The 12,498-nt window shown below is 42.6% G+C and overlaps 1 protein-coding gene across 1 annotated transcript in view; it reads left to right on the forward strand.

Moving 5' to 3' along the window:
- The window catches only part of HEPACAM2 (HEPACAM family member 2), a 497,170-nt gene that overhangs the window by 257,667 nt on the left and 227,005 nt on the right, over positions 1-12,498 (forward strand). The window contains exons 5-7 of the mRNA XM_078663656.1: positions 1,481-1,606; positions 1,692-1,716; positions 1,829-1,866. Coding sequence (XP_078519782.1) covers positions 1,481-1,606; positions 1,692-1,716; positions 1,829-1,866 — 189 coding nt within the window. The remainder of the gene's footprint in view (positions 1-1,480; positions 1,607-1,691; positions 1,717-1,828; positions 1,867-12,498) is intronic.

The following is a 12,498-nucleotide window of genomic DNA, read 5'->3' on the forward strand; positions in this document are numbered from 1 at the left end:
GCAAAGCAGTAACGCACTAGGAGTTACACCAGAAGTCAAATAAATATACTAAAAACGTGTGACTCTCAGCACATGCATGTGCATCTAAAGTTAGGTGTCACGTTCTTCATGTTGATAATAATGGGCACATTCTAGCAGAGGATACGAATAAATAGCATCGTGCTATTGTTTGCTTAATGGATTTTCATGCAAAACTGTACATTTGAGGTTACAAAAAGAAACACTGCTTAGGTATGTGTTATTTGCCTAGAGTTTGCAATGTTTGAGTAATTTAATATTTTATGGCCAATCTGATGTGGCTCAGCATGTAAAACAGCTAACGATTTCTGGAATTATATTTTAGGAGATAGCACAGAATGTATATTTATGTATGTATTTAATTGTATGACGAGTACAAGGCCCTTGAGCACCAAAGCGCTTTTCATCGGACTAGACCTAGGCATGAGCTCTATCATGAGTACCCGCTCTAATGAGAAGCACGGTCCTGAGTGGGATCAGCCCTACTGTGGGTTACTTACATTTAAACTTGCGAGGAAGACTAACATTACATTACTGTCTCTCTTTCATTGTGTCTTTGCTTCGAAGTACCACCAGCTTTTTGCTGATGTTAAGGGGACATGGACTTTCTGCGCCATGATGCAGAGTTAGCACATCAATGATGTGGTATTACCATATACAATATATGATTGTTACCACATTCCTCCTAAATGCTCATTATTGGAACAAACGTGCAAGCAATTGGATTATCCGTACGATTTTTCCCTGCTTAAATTATTTTATGCCTTTCTCAAATGCAAGGTAAGTAATAGTAAGATGCCATAAAGACTTTAGAAAAGAAATTGGGAGCTTGTTGACAAATTAAGTGCAAGCAATGACTTACTTTGCCTAACTTAAGGAGAAATAAATCCACTGTTCTCAAATGTCTACTTTTTTGCCATAGATATTTACTTTGTAGCGAAAGTCTTGACTTTTAAGCTAGAAGCACTGAGCATTTACTTTTTGCTTACAAGATCTACTTTGCTTATTGGTATTGGTGGGAAAACCTGGACTGGCTGAAAGTCAGTGTGAGGACATAGAAGCAGATAACTGTTATGTTTTAAACAAGTAAAAAATCCCCCATGCATTAAGGAACAATGTTCACACCTGTAGTTTCAAAGCGCAAGCAGAGACAATGATGTAATAAGTCTGGCCCAGAAGTATTTAGGGTTTGACTTGGCATTAGTGAGGCAAGGTCTGTTTTTTTCTCGATGTGAATGGCCATACTGAGATAACAGAAGTGGAGGGCCGGTGGGGGCGAGGGGTGGTGCAGCTAGACATTACAGGTGTTTTCACATGGTCTGTGCTTGGATGATGGTAAGGATCAGAAAATCCTAGTTTTTCTTGTGTATACGATTTTCTATGTGCAAGAGCATTCTGAAGTCTTAGGAGAACAACGAATGTAAGCAAATTAGAGTAACAACTTTTCTTCTTTGCAATATAGGTCGAGAGAAGCTCATTCAGAAGGAAATTTCGGTCTCACCACTTGCTGCAATAACTGGAATGTCATTATTTTTAATAATATCTATCAGTTTTGTTTTTATATGGAAAAGATGCAAACCACACAAAGGTAATTTTTATTCACAATGAAAAAATTGCAGACTTCCCAAAAGTTGTCATAAAATATAAAACCATCTTTTTCTTTTTGTTTGTAGTTTTAAAGCGCAAGTTCTACAACAGGTATAAACAATACGTTTACTTTGTATTTACTTTATGTGTTACATTACCTTTTTATTTTTTATATGGTTTGAGTATCGATATATACTCCTAACAGGCCAATTATTCGTTACAGCCCTTCAACAGAATACAGAATACCACAAATGTTATCAGGTAGGGCTATTTTTGAATTTTTACTACTTTTTATTTTTGAATTATTGAACACCATGTTTCTGTATTTGATTTATCTTTTGATTATAAGCTTTCTTATAGAACTGTCCGTAATTACTCCCTGACATGTCCTCCATTCTCCTTCTGTGAGGTGTCCAAGGTTCTGTTGTGGGTCACTTTTCTTTGCTATGTATACTATCACTACTTCTTGATCTGATTATATCATTGTCATTTCAAATTTTTACATAGGTGATTTTCGGATATTTATCTCCTTTTTCGGTCTGGCATTAGCCAAGGCTTTTAAAACGTTATGACATGTGTATATACATCAGCCAGCTCTCCTTGTCCCATTGCCTATTGTTGTGTCATTCACATTTTTGTTTCAGCCCAACACATCGCATGAGTAAGAGGTCAGTACACCTCAACCATTGTCTTACTTCTGTGGGTGACAGCCCTCTTGCACTATGTGCACTTACACACAAAAATGAGTTCCCCTTGGAGAATTTTACAAAAACAACAAACACTGGCAAAGCAAAAAGTAGGTAGCCAACGCCAGGCCTACTTGCTTTGCCAATGCTTTTGATTCTTTTAACTCAGCTGCACAATGTAATCTATACCTGTCTCTTGGTCTTTGAATCCGGGTTGACCTCTCAAATTCACTGTTTTAACTCTAACAAAACTGAAATTCTGTTCATCCTTGCTTCATGCCTCAAGGCTTGTCTTCTCTCTATTTCTCATTCTACCTCATCCCTGTCCTCCAAATTCCACTCTCTTCATGCCAATCTGGGCATCATTTTTGGCTCCTTTGAATTTTGGCGCTCATGCTTCCTCAGCCACCAGCACCGACAGTTATCAGCTTTATATTGTTTTGTTTTTACGTATCTTTTAAAATTTTTAAATAAAAATAGCTCATACATAACCATGTAATTAAAAGCTGCTAAAATCCCATTTCCACGCAATACGAGAGAGATGCCTTGGGCTTCCACACTCGTTGATTATGAGGTCCCACATTTTGGATTTCCTTAAGACTACTTTAATATCTTGACGTGAGCAGAAAAGGCTACCTTCAGATGCAGTGTAGTTTCCACTAATCAGTAGGAATTTCACATTTGTGATCGAAATTAACTTAGGATGGTACAGACTGATTCCATGGAACCTCGAAGGATATGTTGTCCCTTAGACCAGCTTGTTCACAGTGCCACCATAAACCCCCCTAACCTAGACAGGGAGCGAACAGTTCTGGCAACTACTGAACATGGCAATCCTGTTTCTTCAGGAACAGTGGTGACAGACCTAGAACTTGACCTGAGTGTCTAGGGTGTAAGTGTTTTTTTCTGCCATGAAACCTCCTACTGAATGATCTAACCACCGTTACCTGGTGGGTATGAATGTAGAAAGCCGTCTTGGTCACGATCTGGACACTCCTCGTGGAGATATCAGTCAGATGCTGGGCGAAAGCTTCAGCATGCAGGGACCCCTCGAAGTCAGCCGAAGTGACACCTGTGGTTATATTTGGAAACAAAAGGTTATATATAGAAAAAGGCATCCCTGCCTTGGACCGACTAACACATTTGCACAATGCACATGCAGGTCTATTACAAAATGCCAATGTGATAGTGATCTCGCAAAGTTTATTAGTGTTCCCAAAAAACGAATCTAAGAGTCAAAAGTCGATGTGGTAAAGTGAGGCATCTTTAGGAAAGAACCGTGTCCATGGAAAAATGCCACAGGTCCTACTAGGCCTAACTGGGACAAGTGACACAGAGAAGTATGCATGTGGTGTGCACTGTAACTACAAAGCTAAGAAACACAAACAAGTGATGGATCGAATGCTAGAATTAAACTGAGCCACTGGTAATACTCTGGACTGCATTCCAGTCCATCAAATGTTTGCCCAGGGTCCCACTTCAGACAACACCGTCCTCATGCAATTAATGACTTCTCAGGTTTAAGTATGAATAGGCAAGCCTCAACTGCTAGACCAGGATCCATCTGAATGTGCATCAAGCTACCCCGGACTGGGTTCGGCATATTGAGCCTCATTACTAAGGTGCAGGTTTATCCATATAATATAGTGAGCAAGAGACCCACACATCAGTTGCTAATCATGATGTTACTAAATAAAGTTCCTACAGATTCAAACAACTGGTAAGAAAAAGTGTAAACATTGATTAATAAATTATACAAAATTTAAGACATAGAAAACTAAAGGGAAATTGGTGGAAAGTCCTTTAAGGATATTGATCCTACAACCCGTTTAGCTAACGATGCGTCAATTATAAAATGTAAATGTCCAGAAACAAAAAGGCAATAATTAAGGCTTAATAATTTATTTAGCAAGTGAATGAAAATCGAAAGAAAATTGTGCACTAAAAATTCACTATATCAGGGGCCGTATTACAGTAAGTGCCCCGGGGGCACAACGGGTGTTTGTGCCCACTTTGAGCACCCCCAGGGTACTTTGGTGTTACAGAAGGGGGAGCAGATGCTTGTGCTTTCCTTTCAGATGTGCTGGTGCACTTAAAGCACCAGCGCTATCTTCAGGAGGTGTGCCCTTATTTACATGGGGCGTGCCCTACGCAAATGAGGGAATTCCTTTGCCTCTGTGGCCATGCCGTAATACTGATGCGGGTGCAGAGGCAAAGAAGCTCTAAGGGGACACACTCAAGGTGCACCAACTTCTAAGTGGCGCACTGTGAGTGTGCCCCGTGAGAGCAGCCCTCTGGCGGCGGAAAGGGGGTTCTATGAACCCAAAGACATCCCCTGAGTCAAAGAAGAAATACAAGAGGACTTCAAGTCACCAATAGTGGTCACAGACCTAAGTGGAACTGCTTTTGTGTTAACACAGATTATCAGAACCAAAAATATAGCGGGACTAGCGCCTGTGCAGGGTGACGCCAGCTCACTCGGGATGACAGCACCAAAGCGGGGTAGATGGCAGCGGATGCCCGCCCCTACCCACTTGGGATTGAATAGTGTTTTAATTTTGGAAGTGATTCAGCGCGCCCACTGGGGAGGACAGTGGCACACTACAACATCCAGAAGACCGTAGTTACGGCCACACCCACTGGGGCAGGTGTTGAGAATAAAGAGTGCACCAAGCAACAGCGCTTTTCATTTCTTCAGGAACATTACGCCATTGAAGAAGGGATTGTTCTCTCCCGAAACCCGTCTGGCATCTGAAGATTGTGTGGTGTGGGTCCCGTTTTTTCCATCTACCTGCATGCTGTCATTAAAATTGGTGAGAAGTAGTTCATCTCTCTGCTGCCTCATTTCAAATGGACTCCTGCGTGTTGGATATATATATATATATATATTCACTTAAAAAACATAGGTTTCAGGCCTTATATAGTTAGGAATTAGCATTTAAAAAACCATTGAAATTGCTCCTATATAGTTAGTTGTACTAACTATATTTCGCGCACCCGCAATCCACTGCTGATGATGTCACATATTACATCATTCATGACATGGTCAGTGACATCACTGATGACATCACTGATGGCATCTCAAATGACATCACTGATGACATCACTGATGACATCTCAATTGACATCACTGATGACATCATCCAGTGACTGTGTGTTTCTGTAAAGTTTAAATATGTTTTACATATTGAAGAATGAGTGGATGTATAAGTGTCTGGATGAAGGATTTAGTAGGTGCGTGACTGACTGTATGAGTGAGTGATTAAATGTGTCTTACTAAACGCATGGGTTAGTGACTAAACTGTCTGAATGTGTGCATCAGTATGTCTGTTGTTGTGTAAGCTGCTGCATGTGTTGATCAGTAGCTATATGAGTGGCTATATGGGTTATTGATTGGTTGCCTAAGTATTTGAATGGGAGACTGAGTGTGTGTGGGTGGCTGGGAGGTGTGAGACTCTGTGCATAGATGTGTGAGCAGTTGATTCACTAGGTGTATGAGTTCAAGAGTGCATGTAGAAACAGCTATATGGGCGGTTGACTGTGTGCATGGGTGTGTTGGTGAGTGAAAGGATATCTCAGTGCTACATGTCCAAGTAAGTACATATGTAAAACACAGTGCATGTGAGAGTTGGCATATATAAATTACTATACATGAGAGCCAGTGAATGTGCGAGTGGCTGTATGGATCATTGTGTACTTGTATCAGTGATTGTATAAGAGAGTAAGTATGTGTTAGTATATGTTTGAATAAGTAAGGTGTTGTGTTTATAACTGTATAGTTGAGGAAATGGAAGTGTGATTGATTCTTTGCATGACTGACTAGGTGTGTGAGTAACTCCATGGATGAGTGGCAGTGTGTGAGTGTCTGTATAGGTGTATGAGTGCATATGATAGTGTTGTATTGATGAGTGACTGTATGTATGAGTGATTCTATGGGTGAATGAGTGAATGTGTGTGTAGACCTAGGAATCAGTGAGTGCGTATGTAGTAACTGGTATTGGTGTGTCAATGCTTTCAAGAATGGTAGTGGTGTATCAAAGGTTATATTAGAGTGTGAGGAGGTGCATCGTATTATCACATGAATGATATCATCAGTGATTTGATCAGTGATGTCAAATGAGATGTCATCAGTGATGTCATCAGTGATGTCATTTGAGATGTCATCAGTGATGTCATCAGTGATGTCACTGACCATGTCATGAATGATGTAATATGTGACATGATCAGCAGTGGATTGTGGGTGAGCGAAATATAGTTAGTACAACTAACTATATAGGAGCAATTTCAATGGTTTTTTAAATGCTAATTCCTAACTATATAAGGCCTGAAACCTATGGTTTTTTAAGTGAATTTGCAAGGTTTTTTAAATGCTAATTCCTAACTATATAAGGCCTGAAACCTATGTTTTTTTCAGGGAATTTGCAAGGTTTTTTAAATGCTAATTCCTAACTATATCAGGCGTGAAACCTATTTTTTTTTCAATAAATTTCAAAGGTTTTGTAAATGCTAATTTTATTAGCGGATAACGTTTATATATGTTATTATCCTTCTGGGACCACCTGAGCAGCCATCTTGTTTCTCAGGAGAAGTGATGGATTAAACCCAGATCTTTTGACTGGGTGTGAATGTTTGATTGATTCAGATGCTCCGTCCATCACCACCCCCTTTTGTACCGCTTTTGGCCGCCATAATTGTGGCAGGGTATGCTCAGACGTGAGTCCCTTGCTCACTTTGCCACTGGATTCAAGCAAGCCGGGCTGAAGACGGCTGGAATGCCAGAAACCGGTCCTCGGAAGCTTGTTTCCGCTCCAGGGAAGATATGGCTTGGCAGTTCGGGCTGGACTGTTCCCATGAGGCACAGGGTCAGATTGATTTGCATATAGCCACGTCTGAACTGGGGTGGCAGAGTGTGCTAAAGAACGGTGATGGATTAAACCCAGATCTTTTGACTGGGTGTGAATGTTTGATTGATTCAGATGCTCCGTCCATCACCACCCCCTTTTGTACCGCTCTCAGGAGAAGTGAGGCACAAGAGAGCACAAAACAAGAGTGGAAAACGCGAAAAGGGGGCAGGGTAGAGACCCCGTGACCCCCTAGCCCTTCTCAGGGGTCCCAGAAGGACCACCAAGTGCAAATTTTTTTTATATTTAAATCGCGGGGTACGTGCACCGTACGCGTACCGTACGCGTACGGTGCGCTTACCCCGCGATTTTTTCGAATTCTATTTTTTTTTTGCCCTTGGGGGTCCTTTTGGGACCCCCTGAGAAGGGCTAGAGGGTTGGGGGGTCTCTACCCTGCCCCCTTTTCGTGTTTTCCACTCTTGTTTTGGGCTCTCTTGTGCCTCAGTTCTCCTGAAAAACAAGATGGTGGCCAACACTTCCTGGTTTGGACAGTTTAGAATGTTGACAGTCGACTGCCAGCCAATCAGAAACTCGCTCGCGCACGTAAGGGTACGCGCCCGCACGCGTACGGTACGCGTACCGTACGCGTATGGTGCGCGTACGGTGAGCGCATATAGATATATAATTTGCTCAAATTCAATTTTCTCAACAACTACTGGAGGGATTTTCACCAAATATAGAAAAGGCACTACTGCATACCTGTTCCTACCATTTTGCCAAGTTTGGTGTAATTCCGTTCAGCCGTTCGGGCTGTAGCCATGTCTAAAGGTCCCATAGAAAATGCCATTTTAAAAATTTCAAATTCAATTTTCTCAAAAACTACTGGAGGGATTTACACCAAACATACAAAAGGCACTGCTGCATACCAGTCCCTACCATTTTGCCAAATCTGGTGTAATTCCGTTCAGCCGTTCGAGCTGTAGCCGTGTCAGAATGTCCCTATGGAAATTAACATGGGGAAAACACGTTTTGGGACCCCCCTTTTTTCTTGGCTCCCGCTTGACGAATCCCACCGAAACTTTCAGGGAAAGAGCGGAGTGGAGCGAGGCAAATTTAAGGAAAATTACAAACAGATCCCTCATTCGGTAATATATATATATATATATATATATATATATATATATATATATATATATATATATATATATATTAATGTTTATCCAAATGCAGCATCCTGAATACTTGTTCGTATTCACGATGCTGCATTTGGATAAATAAACCAGATTGAAATGCGCTTGGAATGACTGGAGTGATCGTTTATTTACCGCAGGAGAGTGCATTCGCGTAGCTCAATGGCGACTATGCGCTGTGAACATTAATGTGAATACAGGGTCACCTTTGCCCCTGAAATGCACCGTTGTCCTGGTGTCCCGGCGCTGATGCAAAGGAGGTGAGCCTGATATATATATATATATACATATATATCTTCAAGGTACATACATGTGGAGTTAAGAAATTACATTTATACTCACTTATTTACACTTACCTTCTCGATATTTTTGACAGAGTATTCTGTCCACACAATATTTTTGGTTCCAATATTCTGTCAGTTATCCACCGGGTTAAGTTAGCTGCCTGGAGTGATACACACTGATTCTCTGTGATGATAGTGCAGGTTTTTCAGTGTGTATGCTAAAGCAATCGTCAATACAGAGTCAAACCACCCTAGTCAACATGGGGCACCACCGTGTGAAAACTGTCAAAAAGCCTTTTCAGTCCTTGTGCGAAAGTGAATTATTCATTGGGGTGGACGGTAGCTCATCACAAGTAATAATGGCACTATTCTTGTTAGGTCTAGTAAAGGTTTCAGTAATTTAAACCTCAGTTCAGTCCCTATAACTATGGAACAGACCAGGCAAGGTTAATTTAAGAAAATGTGTAAAGTATTAAGAAGTACCAAAACAGTTAAAAACATAACAGAATAAAAATACCACTCCAATATATAAAAATAGCGACCATATTTTAATTAACAAAATTATACCAAAAAGACAGAAAAGGGGAGTCGGAGATTTGGTTTACATAAAAATGGCACCAAAAAGCGCAATGCACCACCTGGAGGCAACTCTTTTTACGTTAGATTAGGAGAAGGGAAAAGGTTTGAGGCCAACTGCGATGGAGCGCGATAAGAACTAGGTTGGTCCTGATCAAAGAGTTACTGTCAGAGTTAGAAAATGTTATGGAAGTCAAATCTCTTTCAGCAGGTTGAGGCCAGCTTTCGATTCAACGTTGATGACTGTGGCTTCTATAAGCAGAAAGTTGTCAAAACGTTTTTAAAAAAAATTAATTTCTGTTTATTAAGTATACCACTTGAGAGCAATTGACATACAATTGTACATACAGTCCCTGTTGACCATCGACATTACATTCCCTTTTCCAACTTGATTGTTCATTTTGAAGTTCACGTCACCCACAACCACCCTCCCACACCGCCCACAGTTCATCATTCAGCTGTTTTCCAATCTGGGACTCCCTTTTTACAATGTACAGATGTGTCACCAGAATGTTTTCCTCCCTCCCCATATCCGTTCCCATTTCTTGGGGCAGCCCCTGTTGATAAGTACTGCCTTTTCGGCCACTATGGCCCAGTCCATATTGTTACACTAGTCTGTGTGTGTTGGCACAGTTTGAATTCCCCAGTGTCAGGCGATATTACGTTTAGCTATTGCCATGCCTAGAGTTGCCCTGTCTTGAGGTGCGTGATTGAGGTCAGTGGCTTCCCATATGTTTAAAATACAACATTTAGGTTCTGGTGGCACCGGAGCACCACTGACTCATATTGTTGTATTCATGATCGCTTTCCAGTATACTCGAATATCGGGACAGTCCCATATTGTGTGGAAGAATGCTCCTATAGCCCCAAATCGGCGGAGACAGAGTTGGTAGTTAGCTCTCCCCATCTTGGTTAAAGTTGGCCTGGAAAGGTACATCCTGTGGAGCACCTTGAGCTGCAACTGTCTCAGTCTGGCAGGTATTGCCACCACCTTTGGAGATTCTAGTGCCTCCTGCCAGTCTGCGTCGTCTAGTTCCCTCACATTTGCCTGCCACTTCTCACTGAGACTTACTGTGGGGTCTGGTAGGTTGTTAATTCATTTTTGATACGTCATGGAGATGGCCCTTCGATCAATTCGATCTGTACAAAGCCTGTCCTCCAGAGGCAAAGCCTCTGGGAGGGCAGTCTCCAGCGGGATGGTGGCCATCAGTACATGCCGAATTTGGAGATACCTGAATTTTTCTGTTGGCGCCATTTCGTACTTCTCCTGCAATTTTTCAAATGGAATAACTTTTCCCTTGTTCCAGAGGTCGCCAACCCTTAGATCCCATTGTTTGAACCCTTCGCAATTGCTCAGCCTGCCCAGCTTCCCGGTCTCCCAAAGTGGAGTGAAATGTGTTGTCGTATTGGCCCAACCCAGCTTCTTGCTGGTGGTATGCCATATATGGACTGTGTGTGCAGTGGGTCCCGTGATACTTCTCCCCAGAGTCTTGTTGTAGAATGTCCTCAGGACCCCTCCTTCCCCCCAAATAAATCGGTCCATACGGAATGCGGGTTCCATCTGGGGAAAACGAATCTACTGGTTGAGGACAGCTAGTTGTGCAGCCCAATAGTACATCTGTATGTTGGGAAGCCCAATACCTCCATCATACCACCCTCTGACCAATTTGTCCATTACTATCTGGGCCGGTTTTCCCTCCCATAGGAGGTTGCGTATTTCTGACTCTATCGCCCTAAAATATGCTGGGGAATCTGGAAATGGAGTATTTTGCAGGGCCTAGAGAAATCGAGGCAGCGCCATCATTTTAGTAGTGTCAGGAAGAGGGACTGCCAGTGTTTAGCATTCCTGCATAGTCTTATGAGGGGTTCTGGGAGTTCTTGCTCATGAAGTCTTCTTGGCTGTCCGTTATAAAGACCCAGAGCCATCCTCTGCCACCTTGACTTTGCAGCCTCAACGTAGCACTGGAGGGGGGCCGGTCAGGACATATTGTGTGGATGTGTTCCAATTAATAGTATATCCCGAGTATTCCCCATAGATTTCAATAATGCCCAGTCTTCTAACTAGGGAGGCCCTCGGGGAAGGTGCATATAGGGATATCTGGTCTTCCCAGTCCGTGGTCCATTTAAGCCTGCGAATAACAGGGCCGCTTTGAATTCAGGCCGCCAATGGTTCCAGCACCAGGGCAACGAGGAGCAGGGACATCGGACAACCCTGTCTCGTACCTCTGCCTAGCAGGAATGTATCAGAGAGCCTGTCATTTACCACCACCTGAGCTAGTGGCTTCGTGTAAAGCAGCTTTTTCCAGGATCTAACTTTGGGACCTAGTCCCATGTGTTCAAGGACTGCAAAATCAAATGGCCATTCAGTCGTATTCAAGGCCATGCAGGCGTCAAGTGACAGGATAATGGCATCTTCCGGGAAGTAAAAGACGAAGGTTAAGCGCCGTGTTCCTGTTTGACATAAAGCCAGAATAGTCTGGGTGCACCAGTTTTGCGAGTTGGGGTGTCAATCTATTTGCCAGTACCTTGGTCAGGATTTTAGCTTCTGCATTAAGCAATGAGATAAGAGGGAAATTCATATGGCCAGCTTTCCTGGTTTGCGAATGGCCACAATTGTAGTCATGTGCTGGTCTCTGGTGAGTTCTCCCACTTCTAGACTGTCTGTGTACATCTTTTGCAAGTATGGCTCCTTTTTAAAAATAATTCAGTAGGAATGCCGTTAGGGTCTAGGGCATTCCCTGATTGTATACTGCCTATGGCTATTACTATCGCCTCTGGTGTGAGCTCTGTTTCAAGTATTTGGGCTTCCTCTGCCGTAAGTACTGTGATGTGGATATCCCTCAGGAGGCCAGTGGCTTCATCAAGCAACATCGTGGCCACCGGTTGTACACCCTCTGATAATATTGCGCAAACATGCCCACTATGAGCTCTGAGTCTGTAATGGTCTCTCCCGAATCAAGTTGGAGTCCGGCTACCCATCTGTCTGCATGTTCTCGCCTATCCAACCAGGCGAGAAGTTTGCCTGCTTTGTCCCCTGCCTCGGAGATTTTATGGCGGGTGGATGCTAACTTAGTCCTGGCGTCTTCCCACATGTGTTCCCATTATTCTTGTTTTTTCACATTTAAACGTGCTGTATTGGCTTCCGAAGGGTCATGGGAATGTGCTGTTTCCAGGTCACTGACTTCCTGTTCTAGGGCCTCTATGATCTTGACCTTTTCTTTATTGTGGCCCTCAATGAGGGAAATTACCTGTCCCCTAATGACTGGCTTATAGGCCCCCCACAGGATGAGAGGGGATGAGACAGAATGTTTTTTTC

The sequence above is a fragment of the Lissotriton helveticus genome, chromosome 10 (assembly GCF_964261635.1).
Source record: "Lissotriton helveticus chromosome 10, aLisHel1.1, whole genome shotgun sequence".
NCBI lineage: Eukaryota > Metazoa > Chordata > Amphibia > Caudata > Salamandridae > Lissotriton > Lissotriton helveticus.